The sequence below is a fragment of the Protopterus annectens genome, chromosome 7.part0 (genome assembly GCF_019279795.1).
Source record: "Protopterus annectens isolate FY-2018-M chromosome 7.part0, PAN1.0, whole genome shotgun sequence".
NCBI lineage: Eukaryota > Metazoa > Chordata > Ceratodontiformes > Protopteridae > Protopterus > Protopterus annectens.
Genome location: NC_056739.1, coordinates 376,315,080 through 376,340,442, shown reverse-complemented (window position 1 = coordinate 376,340,442; position 25,363 = coordinate 376,315,080). Strand labels below are relative to the sequence as shown.

General features: G+C 40.7%; 1 protein-coding gene across 1 annotated transcript in view; it reads right to left on the bottom strand.

Moving 5' to 3' along the window:
• LOC122805959 (suppressor of tumorigenicity 7 protein homolog) overlaps positions 1–25,363 on the bottom strand; it is a 538,611-nt gene that overhangs the window by 401,981 nt on the left and 111,267 nt on the right. Inside the window, exon 3 of the mRNA XM_044076199.1 lies at positions 4,782–4,944. Coding sequence (XP_043932134.1) covers positions 4,782–4,944 — 163 coding nt within the window. The remainder of the gene's footprint in view (positions 1–4,781; positions 4,945–25,363) is intronic.

Below are 25,363 nucleotides of genomic sequence, written 5' to 3'. Positions count from 1 at the left end.
AGTCTATACTTGGTGGTGAACTTCAGGAATTTGTTTATTAGTTTGTGGTAGTGTTTGGATCTAGAGCTAATGTGCCTGGGGTTGAGATGTTGATAGACTGAACAAGATGTTGGATAGGATCTGGTACTGTAAGTATGGTTGAATGTGGAAGGATTTACAGCTGGGGTGATAGTATGGCCTTTTGGGACCTGAAATCCTGTGAGAAACTGGTTTTCATACAAGGTAAGGAGATATGGTGTGAACAAGAGGGGTAGTAAAGAGGCGTATATCATTATATGTGATTCAGCTAGTGAGTGAAGGAACTTTGTTTTACCTGGTGATGCAACACCAGAAGATAGAGTGGTGAGGTAAAGGTACTGGAAGGGGGATGGGAGAATGCCAGATGAAAACTAATAGGTGCTATTACAATGTAGGTAGTAGAATGGGGGTGGGTGGAATTATCCCAGATGAAAGCAGATAGGATCTAGAAAGTGGGGGAGTGGCTGTAGTACTATAAATTTAGAGGTACTGGGGGTGGGAGGGAATTGGGGGCAGGGAGGGGAGCGAAGAGAGCCCAGCGTACGAGGGCAACGAAGGGCTATTGCAGTTTACAAGGTTTCCTAAGGTGTCCTAAAGCTATAAGGTAAGTATTACAGCTCTTAATGTAAGAGTCAATTTACTTCAGTTACAGGGGAAGGAGGCAACCACTCAAGTAGAAACAAAGAGCCCTATGGCTGACCAATATGGTGACCTGCTTAATTACAAAGCACTGTAAGTAAAAGCTTAACAAATGCTTTTTGTGTGTAACCTACTCTGTTTAAATGTTGAGAGAAACAGATTGCAGTCCTGTAGACACCGTTTTGTAGGGAACTTATAAGCTCGAGACAGAGTGTGATCCGTGTCTGAAGCGAGGAAGTGGCAAATGAGACCAGAGATTCTGAGGCATTAAGGATAAGGGTGTGCTTGAGTCTCTGATCTGAAAGTTTAATTGGATGCAGCAGAGTCGGATCCCAAGTCAGATCAGAGACACAACAGTTGAATAATGAATGAAAATGAGAACATCAGATCAGTCTTTTTCCTTTCTGTGGCTTGAAGAAGATTCAACCAAGGAACCAGTACTTTGTTGCATGATCAAGCCAAAACTTACGCTTGTTTCTGAGGGAAGCTTAGCAGCAGCAGTTGTTAAAACAGGAAAATAGCAGAAAACTAACTTTCCTAGAAAAGACACAGTAAAACACAGTTTAAAAGCACATTCCCCAGACCAAAGTAAAATAACCACAATTTCTCCATAGAAATAGTAGTCTTTAAGAACTTTTAACAATGTTTCAACTCGAAAGTAAAAAAAAGTGCACTCCCATTTAAAAATATACAAAGTGTCTTTTTCCTACCTTAAAAGTAAATATTTTGTAAAAAAAGTAACTTTTCATGAAGAAAAACAGTAATGTGGAAGATTGTTCCCCAAAGGAGGATATATCTGCTCAGCAATGAAACAGCACCATCTGACCATCGATCCTCGAAATCCCACACAAGTGTTCTCTTCTCAGCAGCAGGAAAGCTCGGAAGGTCTTAGTACCTAAACCTGACTATTGAATTCAGCTAGGGCCAATGGTTTTGAAATGCAGAAGTTGCCCTGAAGCTTTGGAAGTTAGACAGCTGTTGTATCTTATGCAGGATACAACCCACATAACATTCGTTAACTATCAGCAGTGGAGAAGCTAGGAAGATAAATGGAGGGAATGAAATCCATGTGTGACTTGCCTGATTGGTAGATCAGCAGGACACTGATTAGATGCAGTGGTGCAGACTTCTACAGGATGAGGCATGAAGAAATAGAATTAATATCTACCAAAGCCAGTCCAACCCTGAACTTCTGTTGCTTGCTTATCTAAATGAGCCTGCTCAGAGAAAATGAAGGGTGGATAGGGAAGAGTACAGATGTTTTCAAAGGGAGGCCGGTTCTGGTCCAGCGTGCCCTTGCGGGGAGGGGGTATCCCCCATGGAGAGACACAGGAGAAGTAATTGTTGCACTTCGAGTTGGTACAGGAACAAAAAAAGAGGTCAGGATAAGGCTTGCCCCAGCACTGGAAAAGCTTCCAAGCCATCAAGAGACTGAAGGACCCCTTATCAGGCACCAGCAGCTAACATCCGAGTTGAGCCTATTACAGAGTTGGACTGCCCCAGAATGTGGTTGTCTACCAAAATGTGGACGGCTGAAAGATCTATCCCACACTCTAAATGGCTTATTCCATCCAATTTTCTGTTGCGACAAAACCTGCAAACTTCCTAGACTGAGGAAACCTCAAAGGGCAGCCTCCTGCTTGATCCACTCCCCAAGCAGAGGAAACTAGAGAAAAACAAAATGAACACTCTTGATTGCTAGCAACAAAATGTCCAGAGGAAAAATAATCATCCAAGCCTTCTTCAAAATGGAGAAAAATCAAAATGCACAAGTCCCAACAAGAGAAGTGAGATGTTAAGCCAAATTGGACAAAAACACCCTTCCTTTTTTCAACATGGCAAGGGAAGAACAAGGCTGTTTCCCTTAAAAATACGCAACTATTGCTCCAAGTTCCTTCTAAAACTAGGCAACAGCTAATAAGGTAGTAGCACCTGAGCTTATCCTTAAAATACCTCTGTGGAGAAATTCAGTGAAAGTAAACTGATGGATAAAGAAAGATGACCAGAAGAAAGTTTGCATCAGCTCCACCATAACACCACTCCTTGTTTAGTCCCACCTACCACTTCCTCCCTTGGACAACAGTGTGCAATTATCAGGAAATAATTCTCCCACTGTAACAAACTTAAAATATTCAAAAACACCAAATATTTTTTAAAAATCTTGCAATTTTTTTGTTGAATGTTCTCTTGCAGAAGTCCTGCTCACAACACAATTGATACTCCACTTACCTGATCATAATAAATGGAGGTAATAATTTCAAATACTGCACATACAATCCAGCAAGTAAACATACTTTGATTCACCACAATATCAGGATGTTCTTTAATAAAAAACAAAAATATCAATGAAAAAAGGGGGCTATTTTACCCCATTCCCATGATACAATAGTATAAAGTTGCAGACTTTTCTTTTAAACTCTTCTCCTAACCTAGCTTCATTTTTTTTCCCTTTTACAAAAACTGCTATTCTTTTACTCTGACTGCTTGTCTAGCACTTCTACTGCACTATACGGCTTAGGGACTCAAAAAACATTTTCATTCTTTAGAAGCTATTGTTGCAACCTGTTAATTTGAATCGGATGCTTGTTTTACTTTAAAAGGTGAATAACTGGATATCCATCCATCCAACCAGAACCCAGTTTTCCCATTTTTGCATAAGGGGTTGGGATGTCACTTCGACATACATCTAGAGCAAAGATTTATACTGCTGGCTGGCTAGCCCTGCTACTGTAGTTTTTCCACACCACAAACTCACAAGCACACTTACACATATCACCAATTTAGTGTGTCCAATTCACTTACTGCATGTTTTTGGAATGTAGGAGGAAACTCACACAAACACAGGGAGGACATGTGGACTCCGCACAGAAGGCACTCCAGACGAGAATTGAACTGGGGAACCTCTTGCTGTGAGGCAACAATGTTATCTGCTGTGCCAACCCTAACTTATGGTTATATAAGTGAATAGCGAGATATATATCCTATGCTATGTATACTACTATTACAAACTGTCCTCATTAACTTTCGTAACTAAACTCTTATGCACTTCTAATAAACGCACAGACATTACAACACCGTAGCCTCTGTAGAGAAAGAGGCAAAGCATGTATCACTATATTCAGCAGGTATGCAAAAAAGCATTACGAGGGCTGTTAGCAAAAATGACACAATACTAAGCTGGTCATATATTACAAATCATTAAGCAACTCTCAAACCACCTCACTAAATCCTAAAACTCCATCCCATTAACATTACATGAACACCCTAAAATCATTTAAAACTCAACTAAAGTCCTACCTACTCAGTTGCCAGCTCTGCACATGTGATGTTACAGGATAATATCTACCAGTTACTGACACCACTGTTATGTAACTGGCCATAATACAGCTACTACTTCACAATCTCTAAACTATATGACTATCATCTACCCCTCTCCACTACTATCTCTATCTCCCTTTTACCTGGACCACCAATACTCCTACATAATTTGTAGCCATTTTTATCCTATAACTACTTCAGTCTCCTACTCAATATCTGTTCTCAGCTGATTCCATTTGAATGTAACTAGACTCTTAAAAGCTTCATATTAGCTAATATTTTACTGTAGTCTTCATTTAACTGTCATATCATTACAATTCTTTGTATATGCACTTACTATTCTATGTATGTACCTTTATTATTTTTTGATCAACTGTCATACCTTTTTATATAAATAAATAAATAAAACTCATATAATTTCTGGTCTATGTATGCATGTACTTATTACGTAAATCTTGTATAACTGTCTTCTACTCGTTCAGTAAAATGAAGCACTTCTCTCCGGAGCTCCAGGGAACACGGGACTTGTGGCCAGTCAGACATTCCCAGTAAACAAAAGAAATAACGACAGACAAAAATAAAGACTGTGGATGATTCCAACAGCAGAAACAGTGGACTTTTGTCAGCTAGCATCACAAACGTAACTTTTCAAAACAGGAATGTCACTGCACTAAAAGTTTATAGCAAATGAGAAAAAAACATTATTTTCAATTAACATGAAAAGATTACCACCTAGTGTTCATACAAAGAATAGCACAGTTGCCTTAAAAGAAACATCGTTTTGTGCCAATGCAAAGAAAAATTACCTGACAGGTTTTGCCTACTGGACTCTGTTTCTCCACTGCTAGAGGGGAAAGCTGCTGCAGGAGACAGGTTTTCAACACCTCCAAGGAGTGGCCTCAGATGACTTACTGAGACTTGTTCAATGAAAGATGTGCCATACTTCCTGAAGTACCACCACTCAAATATCTGCAAGAGACATACTTCATTGTTCAAGACATGTTAAGAACATCATCAGCACAGCGTAATGACCATCTCAGCACTATTTATTTTAAGATAAATTAAAATAATTTGAAGGATATATGCATTATGATGAACAAATGTAAATGAGCAAAATGCAGAATGATATTTCTAGCACCAAACAACAAATGTCTTGCTCTGCCCTAGACATTACAAGCTACTTCTATAACCTTCACTGCCTCTACATCTTTAGCTTATTCATAAATGTTGCAAAATATACACTTCTAATTGTTGTCTGTACTACCTCCGACTGTCTTAACTTGGTATTCTTTTATTTAGTCGGCTTTTCATTTAGTTTATTGAAACTTAAAGCAATGATACCATAACTATCACAATGTAAAGACTTCATATATACACTCTTAAGGATATTTCCTATAATTTCAGTTCATGAAAAGAAAAATATTCTTAGTTACTTTTACATCAGTAATACCATAGCTAACAGCGTACTCTCAAATAATCTATCAATCTGTTTCCAGTTAAATGACTGGACACCAAGAATGGACCAGTGAAATAAAGTACTCCGTTTTCAAAGGTTCCCTAGAATACAAAACAGTACTACTACAAAAAACAGACTCCAGCTTAGCAGTCAGTGTAAAGACAGGCATCAGCAAGGTCTAGAAAGTATGGAGAGATGAGAAAAAAAAGTCAGAATGTAATGTTTTGCATTTGAACCATAAAGTGTAAAGACTGCAAGGATGCCCAAGCAAACAAGTGCACAAGCTCAAAATTGCGTTCTGATGACTGGGTAAACTCAGATAGTCCCGATTCTTTTTCTATGGCATCTCAGGGTGGCATTTATGAGAAACTGGTAATGTATGGCCAAGACTTGGCACCCTTCTCTTAATAAAACACCTGAACTGGTAGGGTTAAATGAAATACAAGGTCAGTACTGACACTATGAATGCAAGTGTCTAGTATAAAGATATGGGTACACAGCCTGGACACACTGATCTTACGGAATCAAATGCAACTGTCTTACCCGTGGAGCTACTAACAATCATATAAGAAACGGTGGTGGCAAACAAGTCTGTAAGCCAGTCCTTCAGCAGCTACCACAAGGCAACCCTCAGTACAGAATCAACCATTAAAGCAACTCAACAGTGAGAATGAGGACATTCATTCATCAAAATGGAATGTGGTTACATTTTGGCTCACAGGATACTCTGCACTCTATTCCCTCCTGGCCTTGTTTATGACCCACTTATCAAGAACACACTGTGAGAATAAAAGTTTGGAAGTCTGGATCTTAATTACAAAATAGACTAGACTAGATAAACACCAATTAGATCCACTAGATAATTCTCCCAACAAAAAAAAAAAAAAGTTGCATCCAATACGAGTTAGAGATTATACATACAAAAGAAAGTTTTGCACTAACGAAAACTATACATCTGTAACAGGCAGAAGCTTTCTCTATAACAAAAGTACTAACACAGACCTTAAGACTTCTCAGCAAAAAAGGCTGCCAACCACCCTCCCCATTCCATAATTCACCACAGTGCCAAGTCTTCTCAGATCTTTGATAAATACATTGAAATGAGCCAAAGAATCAGTACAAGGAGAAACGGTAGCTATACCAGGGACAAGGAAAAGTGAATAAGTACATTACAGAGGATGGACCAACCTCTGATGGACATGCTGGACTAGTTTAGTACACAACTTCTGTAGCTGATAAGAGGAGGTCCATCCTTCAAAACAGCAGACGGGGTCCAAAGCAAATCCTCATTATCAGGCATCCTTATGGGAATATCACCCAGGTAACAGCAGCTGCAAAGGAAGACCTGGATTTTAACATTGCTCTAGCTCATCAGTCTATTGAAAGCTCAGACAGCAGATGCACAGTCATCATCCACAGATGCATGACTGAAGATAGCTGCAGATGTATGAGCTGCGCTACTGAATATTGGTCTTGGGTACTGAAGAGAAAGGCCTCCCATACTTAGTGTGATAAAAGTGGATGCAATCAGAAAAATTACTTACCACAAGCTTAACTCCTTAACCCAGTCTGCCTCGACTTCGTCTCAGAAAGTGATTCAAACGGTTAGCTGTCTATAGATAGTCTTAATTCACTCAAAATAAAATCAGAGTTGCAACTAAATATTCATACAATGGGGAAGATATTCCACCCAATTAAAATACTTGTGGGGGGGGGGGGGCACTGCCACATATAAAGACTTGAGGTTTGTTCCTCTGGTCACCTTGGGCATGGATGGAAGAGGAAATCATTCTTAGAGTTACCCCATTCTTAAATATTAAGTATGGAAGATCAATTGAAAGGGTAGGAGTCACAAATTCTTCTGGCAAATGTGGCTGCCACTATTTATGTCTTAAGAAACATACTTCAACTAAGCTAAAGCTGCAGACTTGATACAAGTACAAAGTTCAAGGGAACAATCCAAAGGACTGGGAGACTTATGAGAAAGGTGCCCTTTAGAAAGGCTTTAAATACCTTATACAATACCAAGGAAGCAGAGCCTAAATGCAACTGGAAACTCAAAATGGTCACAAGATGGACTCTGGTAAACAGTAGCTCAGCCCTGAATCAAGTATCTTGTAAAAATAAACAAATACGGAAGGAAGCTGAAAAAGGATTTAGTTCACTACCTATTCCTACAAGGAGGGACAAGTCTAACTTGTATTTATATGCCTTGCAAGTACAGGCCTTCATGAAAATATGATCTTTGCAGAGAAGGAATTACCCCAAAATACTGAAAGTGCAGCTAAACCACCAGCCTGCAGGAACACACATCTGGTGATATTTGCAAAGGGCTGACTTAGTATTACTTTATCAGAATTACAACTGTAAAGGTTTGGGTGGAAGTAGAGGAAACTATGCCTGGCAAGGATGGTTATGTACAGTTAGAATTTTTTTTCCATTTATTTAGCTTTCTCATGAGTCTCATCATCAAATGAAAGAGAAGATAAGAGAGTAAAGAAGACCATGGTGCCATTTGCAAACAGGATTGCTAGAATGTTTTCTAAGAGGAGTAATAAAGGGGAAAAAATACACTTGGTATTGGCAGAGGCAAAAAGGTCATATTGAGGCTAGCCACACAAGCAGAACTGCGTGTGGATCACTGTGTGGCCGTGGGACTTCTGCTGGGGCATTAAAATACATTGATTCAATCTATCCCCACAGAAATGGCCTCCTACAGAATGCAACTTATCACCAGAAAGTGGATGGATTAGACAGTCCAATCCCAGACTCTCAAAGTCTCTCAGCGTAGAGGATAGGCATAATGGTATACCAAACCACTGTCATGTTGTCAGAGTGAATGTTATTCGCACCCAGAGGAAGAAAATCCTACAATGTTCTCAGTGACCGCAGCCTGGCAATAGAAACTCCCAGACTACCATAGCTCTCTTCCAGTTTCCTCACAATGCTGCAATCCTTAGGACGTTTCTCCAGATATCTTAAATTCAAGTGATGCAGCAACACTAAGAACCCACAAAAACTACACACCAAACCGAAAATGTTATTTACCTTACCAGTGTAGTGTGACTGAGGTTCAGAAAGTCCCTTTCCTGCAGGACACCAGGGAGAAAAGCTCCAGTAAAATAAAGTAAGGCAATACAAACATTCCAGTTCAATTCACCAGCTCAAAACTGAAAATAAATAAAAATGATCAACTAAAGTTGTTTGTTCAATGCATAAAAATTTAACTAAGCCTGAGGAATGGAACGAAGATTGTAAGTTAACTTACAAAGATTATCATGTGCAATTCCAAGAGGTAAACAGGTTTCTTGAGAATTCCAGAACAAAGTTAGTGTTGGATACAGTTATAAAAGAAACGTAAGAGGGTAACAAAGTGGGAGGGAGTTCCATAATTCAGACAATGCAACAGAAAATAGGGACTCAAAGTGGTTAGTGGACTTGGAAACAATTAGAATGAGTTCATTAAAACTGGTGTGTATACGTGTTCATCAAGTTACTTATCGGTGGACATTTGTTTCGTCTGTATGGTACTGTCTTGTACTGACCAGAGCTGGGAGTTGGAAATTCCAGCCAATTAATAGTCCTCAGTGCCAGACAGTAGTCACATCTACTGGGAAGACCGGCTGGAACATCAGCAATTTTGCTAGGATTTCTCAAGTTTATGAAGACATGATTTGTTAATATGGTAGATGCATAAAATGGTTTGGGGAGTAGAAGTGTTATTAGCACTTTTGAAGCTAGTTTCTTTGATTAGACACAGCTTACATTTGTAGAACAGGCCTTTTTGTTGTTTACAAACGAGTATACATATTGTAACATGCAAATGAAATTTTAGTAATTAGGTGTCTGTTACAAGCTGTACTGAAATTTTAAGGATGCAGTTTGCGACTATGCATTATTAAATGGCACAAATAAGAACAAAACAGAAGTGGTTTGGTTTTCTTAGCATTCAGTAAAGCATACGAGTTAATCATCTATCAGTATGTAAAGTATCTCATGCACTTTAAGTTCATGAAGTGACTGCGCAGAACAGACGAGAACAGATATATCTGCATATTGTTTAATATGATTATCTCTACCAGTTTTACAGATGATGTTAAATGCATTAAAAAGTAAGAATCTTACAACTGATCCTTAGAGTACAACAAATGAGAATGACAGAGTAATCACTCTACACTGTACTGTCTGGCCTCAATCAGCCAATTTCTAAATCAGGATATAGTCATCAGCTGAGCTTACCTCTGAGTTTAAAACCGATATCCGATGAAACACTACAATCAAAAGCTTTGGACAGATCAAGGAAAAGTGGGTCTACTAACTCACTCTGATTTCTCTGTTTGACAGAACTCTCACAGTCTAGCAATGCAGTTTATTTGCTATATCCTGGACAATAGCCATGTATAGTGGGAGAAAATAGGCTAAGAGATCAATGTTCGAGAATTTGCCTGTGTATACATTTCTCAAGTGATTTTTAACTGTGAAGATAATTGGTTATCTCCTTTATATAGGAGTATTTCTTTTTCCAAAGCAGACGGATGCGATTTTTCACATGCTGACAAAGTATCCCCACAGCATAGGCAATTACATGTGCGACTATGCACACATTTTGTCCAGGAAAACTGGTGACAAAGTAGTAGGTTTAATAGCTTTTTTACACAAGCAAGAGTGTGTTTCTCAAAAGAAGAACCTGAATGCAAGCTGAAAGACATTTAAACTGTTTCCAAATTTATACCGATTAACTATCTGTGTGGCAATTTCAATAAAATGGGTATTTATCTTAGATGTGCTGAAACTGGTGTCTAAGAAAAAGATCAGGTTGAGAGTTTTTCCTGGAGTTAAGAGATTTTTGATATGCTTCCAGTATTGTACTGACTCCGTAAAGGATAATTTTGCAATGAGCGAAAGCACTCTGAAATACTATCCCCATGCAAATACAACTCTCTGACAAACTCAGTTTTCAACCACTGCTTAAGCATCTTAACCATTCCTGGTCCTGTACATGTTCACCACAGGATTAAAACTTTTTCACTGTACAATACTATCCAAATTTCTCTTTAAACATAATATTCTCAACATCTAACAAATGACAGAGCAATTCTCATATAGAACTGCTGCCTGTGCAATCCACTAAGTTGCACTTGAGCTTTCTCTTTAGTAACTTCCACCTCTGTAAAAATCTTACAATATATATATATATATATTTTTTTTTATATCTACACATGCACATTTTATATATATATATATATATATATATATATATATATATATATATATATATATATATATGTAACTACTGTTGGCATAAATGTAAATGCCACAAAACCCGGACCAAAAGGTGGGGGAGTATCCATTTTTATCAAGGATACCCACACCTCCAGGTTAGTGGCACAGCACAATGCTTCAGAGATCATCCACACGCAACTAACAACGGGCAAAACTGCTATTCAAATTATAGCTTGCTACAGATCACCCACCATGTCCCAGGACCCCCACTCCGCATTCCTGGAAACACTGGGAAAAAGTCCTACCAAACACCCTGATACTGGGTGATTTCAATAACCCAAACATTAACTGGGAGAACTACTCAAGTACAAACTCCCTTCCCCAACATTTCCTAGAATTTACAAACTCAAACGCCCTGGATCAACTGGTCAACACCCCCACCAGAGGTGACAACATATTGGACCTGGTCATCACCAACATGGGCGACCGGTGTTCCACACCGGAGGTCAACCCCTCGCTGGTTAGATCGGACCAGAAACTAATCAATCCGGATATCCACATTCCACCACCACCCCCAGTCAAAGAAACCACCGTGAAAAACTTTTCAAAAGCAAACTTCACGTTACTTAAGACCGAAGTGGGAAGTTTCAATGCCCCCATGCTAAAGACTAACACTGTCCAAGCTGCAAAATCCTTTACTAATGCACTCTACGGGCACCTACAAGAATGCATGGATCATGCTAACCCAAACAAAACCAAGACTCACTCTTCTAAGAAAAGGAAACCAGTCTGGTGGACCCCTGCCATAAACAAGCTATACAATAGGAGGAGGAAACTAGTACAGAAAAGAGTAAAATCCCAAGAAGGGAAGACATCCCTGATAAGTATCAGCAAGAAACGATGTTCCCTCATAAATTCATCCAAGGCTAGCATCGAAAGAAAAATTGCCATGGACTCCAAAGATAACCACAAGGCATTCTTTAGCTTCTTTAGCTATGTTAAGAATCTAAGTGGCAATTCTCAGATCTGCTCGGAGATAGTGCAGAATGGCACAAAATACACTGAACCGACCGATATAGCCAACATCCTGGCAGACAGGTTCAGTGCAAACTTCACCCCCCCCTCTCACCCACAAAAGGGCCCATAACTACACCAGAAGAATATAGTGCCCCTGAAATCACAGACACTCAGGTTAAAACAGCCCTCTCCAAAGCCAAAAACACAGCATCAATGGGACCGGACAGTGTCCCAGGCTGTGTCCTACACGAGCTCAAAGATGAACTAACCCCTCACCTAAACACACTGTTTAAACTCAGCCTCCCCACAGGCTACGTGCCCACAGAGTTGCGCACAGCAACGGTTATTCTGCTCCACAAAGGTGGAGCCACAACGGACCATGGGAACTATCGCCCTATAAGCCTGACTAGCTTGGTCTGCAAAGTTATGGAGTGCATCATCATGGATCTCATTAACAGAGACATTGGGAACCTCCAAACACTGGACCCTACCCATTTCGGCTTTGTTAAGGGCAGATCATGCCTCCTAAACCTGGTAGACTTCTTTGAGACAGTTATCAAGGTTATAGACAAGGGAAAGGTGGCCCACACAGCCTACCTAGACCTCGCAAAGGCCTTCGACACCATTCCCCACTCAGGTAATATAGACAAGCTCACCAGGCTGAACATAAACCCCTACGTCACGTGATGGGTTGCCAACTGGCTCACGGACAGAACTCACATGTTAAAAGTTGCAGGAGCTAGGTCTGACTCTAAACCAGTTACAAGTGGCGTTCCCCAGGGCTCAGTCCTAGGACCCCTCCTGTTCGGCATATACTTCTCAGAGGTACAGGAAGACTATGGCTGACCATGTTCGCAGACGACTGTAAACTAAGGGCTACAATTGACTCTCCTGCTGACACAGACATCCTCCAAAAGGGTCTCACTGAGACGGATACCTGGTGTCAAAACCATGGCCAAAAGCTAAATGCCAAAAAGTGTATAGTCATCCCCTTTGGAAAAAACAAAGTACCACATAGGTGGTAGCCCCCTAACTATGGAAGACGTAATAAGGGATCTGGGGACATAAGTAGATAGTAACCTCTCCTTTTATAATCACATTGCCAAAGTGGTTAGAAAATCGTTCTGTGTGATCCACCTAATCACAAAAGGGTTTGCGCATCCAGATCGAGAGAGGTTATTGGACCCCTCCATGCATCACTCATCATAGAGTACAATGCCCCATTGGGATGTACCTTACAAGACACCTGTAACAACTGGAAAGACCACAGAAGTACCTCACCAAGAGGATCACTGGCCTCAAACAGATGCCCTATGCAGTTTGACTGAATTAACTCCAGCTGTACTCGGTTGCATACCGCCTACTCAGAGGTGATCTCTGCCTGACATACAAGGCCATGTCCAACCGAGAATTGATGGACATGCTCCACCTAAAGAAAACCATATCCCCTCAATCCACAAGCTCCAGGGATCTAAACCTTACCACAACAATAAATAGGACGTGCTGGAGGGATAGATTCCTGTCCCAGAGACTTCTCATGCTCTGGAACAAGATTCCAATCTACATTAGGCAGAGCTCCTCACTAACACTCTTTAAGAGAAACCTTGATGAGTGGATGGGAAATGAAGTTTACCCCAGGGATCACTTCAATGGCTCTGCTGGACAGAGGCACAGGGAACTAATCTAAGGGGGTGGCGAAAGCCAACACATTCCAGCTAGGCTTATAAATCCCTTTGGGCAGATAGCCTAGTAACTACCTATGAACCTAAATGTAACTACTCTGTTTTTGACTGGAACTTAATATAATGCAATGTAAGCAAATGGAGCTTTTCCCACGGGCCTCTGCTGAAAATGGGTATTACCCAGTCGGACTTTCCCAGCAAACAAAGACAAATTTCTTTTGCCAATTTTACCGCATCTTTTACTATTGTCCTTAATGTTATATATTTTTCTAAATGTTGCTGGACACTGGTCTTTTTCCACTGCACCCATGAGGAGTTCCCAACAGCTACTTAATGTTTTGCACTGGTAATTATCCATTGTACTGTGTCCGACTCTTTCTCTGCAGTAAACCTTTGCGATTTGCTAATATAGCATTTTCTAACAGCAGGTTTTCTTAACTCGTTTAATACCTACTACCCTTCCTCAGAAAACAGGTGCCTCAAAGATATTAACACTCTATAATCTAGAGTAGTTAGTTGCAGCTGCTTGGAGTTGGGATGCATCAAATATCCTCTTGTCTTGTGTGAGTAGGTCCAGTCTGTGAGAAAGCTTGTGATAATTGCCCTTGGCCATTTCCAATAGAAGGGAGAAAGCACAACTGTGTAAGTAAACTTACAACACTAGATGTTCTAATGATTACAGATGCATTAGGCTTTATGGATTGTATTCTGTACAGGGTACAACATCCGCAAAGTTGCAAAAGGTTTCAGGGCATCTTCCAAGCCCCCAAACGGTTACTCAGTTCAAACTAAGAGGACAGGTTTGGGTACCAAGCTGTTCAGAGCTTTCATGCCAACAGAAAGAATGAAGGCTAAAGCCCTTGCAGAATAATATTAGGAACAGAACAATAAAAAGTCCACACCATGGCATAAAAAAACACATACAAAAGATAAAGGGGAGTAGAGCGGCTACTGCAGCAGTGATCATTCAAATATCTACCGTTACGGTAAGTTTACTTACAACACTGTACTATCTTCTTTATGATCACTGCTGCATTAGCCTACATTGTATAGGTAGATAACCGTACCTTAAACTGACTGAAAGGAGGAAGGATGAGGGTCCAGAAACCCATGAAGAATGGTCCTAGCAAACCCTGACCTTGACCTGAAGAAGTAATCTAGTTTATACTGCTTTATAGAAGTGTGCACAAAAGACCAAGTTGCTGCTTCTAGAATAATTTCTAGCATTCAAACCTTTTCAAAAAGCCACATATTAAGCCAAGGCCCTGGAACAGTAAGCCTTGACCCTGCCTGGAATTGTTTTGTTGTGGTGGGTATAACTGAAAGTGGCATCAAAAGTCAGCCATTATGAAACAGTCTGTTCTGACCCAGACTGTCATTTTTTCTTACCTTCACAAAACATGAGCAACCAATCAAAAGTTCTGAAAAAATATGTTCGGTCAAGATCCAAAGCTACAGAGTATCCTTTCTCCCTCATTTATAGTTTAAGGAAAGAAGACAGGGAGATGGATAACTTAGCTCACAGTGAACTCGTATAACAACTGAGGCATAAATGAAGACTTAGTTCTTACGTAAACTAAATCTTTGGGGAAATGAGATAAGGATGACCTACCATGACAGCTGGTTAATTGGACACTCTTATTGCAGAGGTCATACCAATTACTAAAACTGTTTTCCATACTAAGCATCTTATGTCAGCCTGATGAGCTGGTTCAAATGAATCAAGATTTAGACTTTTGAACACAAAGTTAGGATCCTATGGGGAACCTCTTGTTTCCTAGAAGGCGTCTTAAGCAACACCCCTTTCAAAAACATTTTCACATGAAGCTGCATTGAAAGAGGGGGCAGAAATGGTGAAATGGGCGACATGTGAACCTTGACTCAGAAGTAAAGCAGGCCATAGGCCACTAACTCCCACCAATACTTCAGAACAAGAGAAACAGTAGTCCTGAATGGGTGCTGCTTCTTTTGTTGGCACCAACCAGAAAACCTTTTTCCACTTGCTAACATGTGATTTTTTAGTAGCAGGCTTTCCTGCTTTCATTAATAACCAATGCATGTCCTAAGGAAAAAAAGGTGTTACAAAGGAACTAAAATTCTACCAATCAGACAGCCAGGTTTAGTTATATGAGGAAGGGATCAATCAAAAACTCCTGATCTTATGCGAGTAAATCCCGTCTACAAGGAGGCTTGTTTTGTGGTAATTGCCACTGAATATTTCCAGAAGAAGGCAGAACCATGGCTGTTTGGGCCAGAAGGAAGTCATCACAATTATCTTTGGGGAATTCTTCTGAATTTTCAAAATGACTCTGGATATTAGTGGAAAGAGTGGAAACGCAAACAGAACATTCTTATCCAAGGAAAAAAATGAATCAGTTTTCCAGGCCTTCTTGCAAGGAGTCCCTGACCAGAATTATGCCAAATGATTGTTGTGAGTGGACCTATTTGAAGTACTCCCCACAGCTGATCAATTCTTGGAAGACACCCTGATTCAATTTTCATTTTGTGAGTGTCTATCCTGGTCCTGCTCAACATGTCTGCCACACAGTTTTGCTCTGATGGTATGCTAAACACCTGTAAACTGAGATTATGTTGAAAAAGCTATATCCCAGGCTAACATGACTAGTCTGCACAGAGGGTAAAGATTTGATTAGACCCTTGCTGTTATGTACCAAATTACTGGGGTATTGTCACAGTAAGTACTTGAAGAGGTCTTGGAGACCACAGATGGTTCACAGGATTGAGAGCATTTAGAAGAGAGTTAACTTATCTTTTATGTTTATGTGATTGGGTCTGTCTTTTTGTTCCAAAGATTCTGAACTTTCATTCCCAAAAACAATGCTCTCCAGAAAACTCTAGGGCATTTGTTGTGCATGAAGGTGAAGTGGGACACCTCAAGTACTAGAAAATTGGTGTCTTCACCAGAAATCTCCCCTTTTTACAAATCCTAAAACTGAAATTTGAAATGTCAGGGGATGTTGATGATGGAACCATAGAGATTTCTTCAGGGTACTACTGGATTTTTTCATGTGCAGTCTTGCAAGAGGTATTGTGAGCATCGCCGATGCTATGAGACCAGAACCCTGAGGAATTCCTTTGCTGAAACATTGTAAGAGTCAAAAAACTCAGTAAAAGATATAAATTATAGATCTGTTTTTGCCAGTTAAAGAAAAGCTCTGCGAATGGAGGTGTCCAGTAGATATGCGAGCAAAAACAACACTGTGAGGAAAGTCGCAGGAGACTTCTGTAAGTTGTCTGAACCCCAGCCTGTGACACTTTGAAAATGACTCTGCAAAAATATGCAAGTCAGCTAAATATGGAAAAATGTGAACAGTATAGGTTCATACTAGGCTATCTGCCCTAGGACATTTACAAGCCTAGCCAGAGTGTGTTTGGCTTTCGCCACCCCTTGGAATGAGTTTACTGTGCCCTTTTTAAGGCTGTGTTTACTGTGCCTCTGTCTAGTAGTGACACAGAAGTGATCCCCGGGGTAAACCTACGATCTCCTATCCACTCGTCAAGACTTTTCTTGAAGACAGTCAGTGAGGGGCTCTGCCTAACATGGACTGGGATTCTATTCCAGAGTGAAGGGAGCCTCTGGGTTATGAATCTGTCCCTCCAGCATGTCCTATTTATTTCTGTGGTGAGGTTCAAGTCACTCGATCACGTAGCTCTAAGGGATTTGGATTTTCTGAGGTGGAGCATGTCCATTAATTCCGGGTTGGACATGGCTTTGTACATCAGGCATAGATCGCCTCTGAGTAGGTGGTATGCAACTGAGTAGAGCTGGAGTTTCTTTAGCCAAGCAGCATATGGCATCTGTTTGAGTCCCTTGATCCTCTTAGTGAGGTACTTTTGGGGTCTTTCTAGTTGCTGCAAGTGTCTGGTAAGGTACATCCCAAATGGGGCATTGTACTCAATTATGGGCCTGATGAGGAATGAGTAAAGGGGCACAATGACTTCCCTTGATCTAGATGTGAATCCTTTCATGATAAGGTGGGCTATATAGAAGGTCTTTCTAACCACTTTGGCAAAGTGGTTGTCAAAGCAGAGGTTACTATCAACTTGGGTCCCCAGGTCCCTAATTACTTCTTCTGTACTTAATGGATTACCTCCTATGTGGTAATTTGTGGGCACTTTGTTTTTGCCAAAGGGTATAACTATACACTTTTTGGCATTTAGTTTAAGGCCATGGCTCTGGCACCAGTTATCCTTCTCTATGAGACCCTTTTGGAGGATGCTTTTGTCAGCTGGAGAGAGTCAATTATGGTGCCCAGTTTGCAGTCATCTGCGAACTTGGTCAGCCACAGTCCACCCGTGTTAGCCTGTACCTCAGAAAAATATATTCCGAATAAGAGAGGTCCCAGGACTGAGCCCTGTGGGACACCACTTGTAACTGGTTTAGAGTCTGACATGGCTCCAGCAATTCTGACCATGTCGGTTCTGTCCTTGAGCCAGTTTGCAACCCATCTTATGACATAGGGGTTTATATTTACGCTGGAGAGTTTGTCTACGATGCCCGAGTGGGGTATTGTGTCAAAGGCTTTTACGAGGTCTAGGTAGGCTGTGTGGAGCACCTTACCCTCATCAATGGCCTTGGTGACTGTTTCAAAGAAATCTACCAGGTTCAGGAGGCAGGATATGCCCTTGACAAAGCCGAATTGGATAGGATCCACTGTCTATAGGTCCCCAATGTCTTTGTTTATGAGTTCCATAACGATCCTCTCCATAGCTTTGCAGACCAGGCTAGTCAGGCTTATGGGGCAGCAGTTTCCAGGGTCCGTAGAAGTGCCTCCTTCGTGAAGTGGGACCACTGTTGCTGTACACCACTCTTTGGGTACATATCCTGTAGTAAGGCTAAGATTGAATAGCAGCTTTATGTGAGGGTATAGCTCTTCTTGGAATTCATGTAGCACACAGCCCGGGACACCATCCGGTCCCACTGATGCCACGTTTTTTGCTTTGGAGAGGGCGGCTCTCACCTGGGCATCTGAGATGTCAAGGAGGCAACACTCTGCTGGGATAGATATTTGTCCTTTTGGGGGGGGGTTGCACTGAACCTGTCTGCCAGGATGTTGGCAATGTCTGAGGGTTCAGTGTATTTTTTGTTATTATGGACCAACTCTGAGCATATCTGGGAGTTGCCACCCAGGTTTCTAACATAACTAAAGAAAGCCTTATGATTATCTTTTGTTGCTTGTGCAATTTTTCTCTTGAAAGTGGCCTTGGATGATTTTATGAGTGATCGTAGTTTTTTGCTAGTACTAATCAGAGATGCCTTCCCTTTTAGGGATTTAGCTTTATCATGTAGTAGCTTCCTCCTTCTGTTGTATAGCTTATTTATGGCTGGGGTCCACCAGACATGACGCCTGCCTTTGGGGGAATGGGTCTTGGTTTTATATGGGATTGCATGATCCATGCATTCCTGAAGGTGTCCATAGAATGCATTTATAAAGGATTCAGCAGATAGGGCCATGGTTTCCACTGGCCTGGGGGCCTTGAAGGATTCCACTTTGGTTTTAATTAGTGTGAAGTTAGCTTTTGAGAAGTCTTCACTGTGGTCTTTTGTGCTGGGGGTGGGGGCGGGATGTGGCAGTAGGCTTTCAAGGAACCCCCACACTTTGTCTTCTGCTCCAAGGGTTTTCTCAGACTAAAGGGTAATGCAGAACTGAGAATATCATCCAGACAGAAAAATGTTACAAAACGTTACGAAACGTCTGAAATCAGGATCTATAGGAATGTGGTGATAAACACCTTTTTCGATTGAAGGTCACTATGAAACTCAAACAAATGGGGAATAAGAGTTAACAGGTTGTGAAGATGCAGCATTTTGAACTTTGGGACTATCGCAAACTGGTTCAGAAAAGAAAAGATCTAGAACTAGCCTCCAAGTATCTTCTCTGGCACCAGGAACATACTGAATAAAGCCCTTCCCCTAACTAAGGAGGAGGAGGGACAGCTTCTATCACTCCCTGACAAAGCATTTGCTGAATGACAGAAAATCTATTAGAGTCTGGTCTGGCAGGTGAGGAGGAATCCACCATAAAGGAGGGAGGGACACCTACTGCTGTCTGTAATCTTGTTGGACTTCTCTCCGAACACATCTGTTTGAAACAAACTAATGCCAAAGAAGAGAGACAGGAGGTTCAGACATTCTGGAAGGATTAACAGACTGTCAGGGTGGGAGGGGTTGGAAATCTTTCATACAGTCATTTAGACTTATTAAGCTGTCCCTTGTTCTGGGGGGGGCGTCCTACTTTCTGAAACCACTCTAACATTCAGTTTTAAACATTTGCTTTCCAACAGCTTGCAAGGACAACCAATTCTGCTTTACAAAAGAAAAAGTTGTACAGCAAGCATTGGAATCCCTTGGAAAACTTGGAGGGATGAAAAATTTGAGAGATCTGTTGAATCAGATTTTCTGTCTCACCACACTTTTTAACAACCTCTGCAGCACATAATCCAAAACTAGTTCTCTGTCCAAGGGAAATGCAAAATCTCACTTTTGACATCCTACATCCTATGGGAGGTTTTGAGAATTCAGCCAGGCAAACCTTGCAACAGTTCCATTTGCAGAAACAGAATCATAAGCACATTTCAAACAGTGGGTAGTCACATGAAACTCAGAAGATGCTAAGTTGCACAAAGAAGATTTCTCCTCACATGAAGGAACAGATGCCAAAATATTCCTCAAATTCTCACAACAAACTTCAACACAAGAGCTTGACAGCTGAACAATATAAAAACAAACACTGTGGAAGAATACAGTTATTTCCCACATGTATTAAAAGCCTTCACATCCTTGTCAGAAGGAAAGGCATTAGTATTAACAATATGTTTAGCAACAATTAGTTTGCTAAAGCAAAAGCTGCTAAGTCAAATCTGGGATGAGAGTATACAAACTTAAAAGACTGAGACACTTCATACAATCTATCTGCTTCATTGGGAGCAACAGGATGACTATCAGAAAAACTGCAAGCTGTTAGAAAAACATCCTCCAAAGCAGACAGAACATGAGGAATAAGAATACATTCTGGAAATTCCAGTTGTAACGAATGATAATATTTCCAGAGGGACCAAAACCCATCACAGTTTTCCTATTGAAACAACTGACTAATTCTAGAAATAGTTTTAGAGAAAGGGACTCCTACAAAAGTTCTGGGCGAAGCCACACACTTAACAGAATACAAATCATATAGAGAGGCAATACACAATTTGTGCTTTCAAAATAATTTTGAGGTTTAAACTCGTCAATCTCTTCAGAAAACTACTGGATCAATTCCTAGAAAACATCTTGATTAAATTTCCATTCCAGAGAGCCTGTCCTAGTCCTGCCTCTGCTCAGCTTGTCTGCTACAAAATTGTCCTCTGAAGGTATCCAAGATACCTGCAGAGAGAGAATGTACTGAAAAGCAACATCTCAGATGACCACAGCTAGTCTCCATACAGAGAGGGAGGGATCTGCTCCTCCAATTAATCTGCATGCAGATGGGAAGGGTCTGCACACCCCCACACTGTTTATATACCACATCATCGCTGTGTTTTCTGTTGTCTGTATAAACCTGCAATGGTCCAGGGGACCACAGCCGATTGACCGTTTTGAGAGCATTTGTAACTGCCAACATCACTTTCACATTAATGTGTTTTGGCCTGTCATTTCTGTTCCAAAGACCCTATACTTTTATCCTCACAGACACTGCTCCACAAAAGCAAAGTCTGAGGAGTGTGTTAAAGACGGTGTTGGAGATGGAAAGGAAATGGAGATCTGGATTCAGATGACATTGATCTCTCCACCAAAGAATTTCCCTACCACAAACCCCAAAACTGGAATCAGGAATATCAGAGGATGTTGATGTTGGGACCATACAGATCTGAAGTATCACTAAATTCTTCTCATGGGGAGTCTTGCTACAGGAATCATAAGAATCGGATACCATGATACCTAGTATATTGTGGCATTCCCTTGCTAAGGCAATTCTCTGTGTGCAAAATTACAAGAATACATCAAGATGCAAATCTACTTTTTCTTGTGAAAAAAAGGCTCACTGATACGTGGTATCTAGGAGACACCTCAGGAAAACAATCCTGTGAGGAAGAGTTATGCAAAACATTTGGCTTTTCTCCTGAAACCCCAGTCTGTGTAGGATCTCTCTCATCTAAGTGAGATTAAAGACACTTTAAAAGAGACTCTGCAAAGGGTAAGCAAGTAGTCAAAATAAAGAAAAATGTGAATACATTGCAGTCTGCAGTATGCTATCACTGTTGCTAGATATTCTGTATTATCTACTACTCCAAAGGTATTCACAAAAGGTAATGCAGAGAACTGAATATGTTGATCCAGATGCAGAAAACATTAAACATCTGAAATCTGGTTATATAGGAATGTCATAAATGAGCATCTTTTAGCAACTTTTAAATCTAGGTTCACCAGAAAACATAAATGGGAAATAAGGGGTAACAGGTTGTGAAGACAGAACATTTTGAACTTGGGCACTATCACAAACTGGATTAGAAGGAAATATTAAGAATTTGTCTCCACGATGCTTACTTCTTTGGCATCAGAAACATTCTTGGATAAAGCCCTTCTACTTTCTGAGGAGGAGGGACCACTTTTATAACTCTCTTAGAAGATGCAGAACAGAAAGTTGCAGTCAAGTTTTTGACTACAAGACAGACGGGTGAATTTACAAATCTTACCCGAGAGTCTGCATGTCCTTTTGGTTCTTTTTGGGGGCAAATGCATCGAGTAAGAGGATGTATTAGAGTTGAGAAAGGAGTACTTCTTTTTCTTTTAATATTAAGGTGGAATAATTAATGGTGAGCAACTGAGATCATCATAAAATACTACTATTTTATTTTAAGCTTGTGTTATAACACAGTAGTGCATAGGCTGGTACTAGGCTACCGGCCCTAGGGCCTATACAAGCCTAGCCATAACAATTCCCTGGATATTTCTTCCCACAATATTTATAGGTTCAAGGGCTGGTAGTCTTGCTGTAAGTGAAAGTAATACTTGCTGTCAGGTGTGGGGATGGTATGACAGGTGCAAGTGTAGGATTCACCAGGCCAGCTGAAATGGAGGTGGGAAGAAAGCAAATCAGGCAATCAAAGGAACAGAGCAGTAGTCTCAGTATACACAAGTGCACATCATATTTCAGCATGCCTCACTGCAAGTTAAGTCATCAAGGTACAGTTAAGCATTTACATTTACATCCACCAACTGCAAGAAAAACAGTCAACAGCTACACTAACTTTAATAAGGAAAGCACTACTGTTACAGAAAAGCTAGGTCCTCAGGAGGTTAACTTATTAACCCTACACCTGGTGCAATACATTACAATACGTACCTACAACAGACTGCACAGTAGCTGTTCCTAAAACAGTGTACAGAGCAAAACCAACATAATTTTGTGGCAGATAAAACAATTCTGTGAGGTAGCCAAGTATCATCACTACAGTGACAAGAAGAGTAGGTATGTTAAGGCCAACAACTTAAGGAGTTTACCTGCCTTGCGAGTACGCTACTAGCCATTAGATAGATCATCTAAGTCTAAGCAAGGGAAAGGAGAGTGGTAACCGTAATGAAGATGGAGCTACTAATCCAGATCTATTAAGTCGAGATAAGCGCATGTGTGCTGCTTGTGAAAACTGTTGCCAGCTTACCTTCCAACAGACTTTTGCCAGCAATACTTAGTGACATGGAGACCACCTCCTCTGTTACAGCATGGATACTTATTCCAGTAATGCTAGTTCTTCTCCCACTTTGCCAACATTGTGGGCTCAGCTAATGGTGGATGAACCTGCAGTGACCATTTGTATTTCCTCATACCACTCACTACTTTGACCTCCTCTGGTGTAGTCCTTTCAGTTTCTATGAACCAGGGGTCAGCCACATCCTCCTTGCTTCAGTGTCCGATCTAGGCATGGGAGAAATATCTTCTTTAGGTAGGTGGGAAAAATAACATTAGACAGGGCTGATGTGTCTTCTCAGAGTTGGTTCTTTACTTCGACTAACTGCCTGGATGACTCAATTCTACCACCTTTTAGGCACCTCTTTCATGAAGGTATGCAGCAGGTACTAAAGGAGGCAAGAAGCCCTGCTATTAAGAAATCTTATAAGGGAAAGTGGAAACAGTTTTCTAATTGGAGCCCAGCCAAGAAGCAACATCCCATCAAGGATTATGTACCACTGGTGCTGAAATATTTGTGCGAGTTACTATCCTCTGGCCTCTCGTGTTCATCCGTCAAGGTAGATCTTGCAGCTATTTCAGCATGCCTGCCCATGGAGCCTCCTCTTTCCTCTCTGTTTTTATAGAAACAGTTTCTGAAGGGAGTTTTACACCAGAGACCTTGTTTCCTTGAGATCTTAAGTTTGTGCTGGAAAAGTTAACTACTTCTCTACTTCAACTTGCTCATCAGGCAAACTTAAAATTTCACTAAATGGAAAAGTACACCTCTCATTGTTCTGACATCAGCATTAAGAGTATTCCAGTTTCAAGCTTTTCATGATGAGTGTGCCCTAGCTGGTTTTCCACAGAGATATGCTTTCATTAAAAACAAATCCCGCATTCATGCCCAAAGTGGTTTCAGAATTTACTTTAAATCAAGCCATAAATTTCCTGGTCTTCTATCCAGATCCTAAGAACCAAGGAGAAAGAATTCTTCATACTCTGGATGTGCATAGACACCTCAGATACTGTCTTTTCAAAACAAAGTTAACAGCAAATCACCTATTTATTTCACATGATGGGACAAAGAAAGCCCAGCCCATTTCAAAACAGACTATATTCTTCGTTGTTTTCCTCAGTTACTGCCTTTTGTTATACCCACTGTGGTAAATCTATTCCACGTAGTACCAAAGTACATTCTACCTGTGCCGTGGTTTCTAGAGGCACCTACATGGCCCTCGGTACACACTTTTACAAAGCATTACAAACTGGATTCCTTTTCCAATGTCCACTACAGGCTTTGCAAGAACCATTCTTCAGTGGCTTCTGGATCTATATCCTTCCTTCTGTCAGACTGGAGGATATACTCTGGCAATCAACCCATATACAGCTTTAAGGCCAACATAGCAGTAAAAATGGTGAACATAGTACAGCTGCAGTAGCCATGCCCTGCCTCCACCCCTTTCTTATGTATATAATTACTGGTTGGGATACAAATTATGTATTCTAGTTTTACTAGGAGTATAAGCCTTCTTGTCTTATGAGGAAGTCAATCGTCAAAAAAATCTTCACTGACTGCTGATCTCCCTCTACAGGGCTGACCAATCAGCAGTCAAAAGTGAAAGTGTGGAAGGGAGCAAATGCTTTGCGAAGTTGGTTAGTTGTTTACCCTGGGCAGGTACAACTCATGTAGCTTAAAGGCTACTGCAGCAGTGAGGAACTGAAAGATCTGCTGTTATGGTTAAGTGCAACTTGCACAACTGTACATTCTTATAGACACGGTCTCTGAGGGACATAAAACAAGAGGGATAAAAAGAGAAAGTTTATAGTTGAAAAAAGAATCCTGGCTGAAATAATACCAACTGGTAATACAGTTTTCCTACACAAACTTGAATCAATTTAATGGTGGAAGAGTTAAATTTTCTATAACAAGATAAAGATCCCCGGGAGGGACAGGATCCGTTACTGGTGGATGCAAGACAAAAACTGTTTGAGAACTGCTGTACACACTTTTAAAAGAGGCTAGAAATAAGAAGGCAGCTCTCTGAAAGAAATAAGAAATAGCTTGTAAATGTACTTTCAGTGGAGAAAAACTCTGAATGCAGTAAATATTTAGGATACATATTCTAAAATGGAAGGAACCGGTGCAGTGAAGCGATCTATACTCTGGGCAGAGTCTTAAAATCAGAAAAAATAAAGCCCAGTTGCTTTTGTGTGCATTCCTGGTGGTGTGTTTATAAGCTGATATAACAATCTGATCTCATGGCCATCATGGGAATTTATGAAATCATGCAGCAGGTGTACAGACTGAATGTCCAAGTGAAGCTCATCAGATTAGTGCA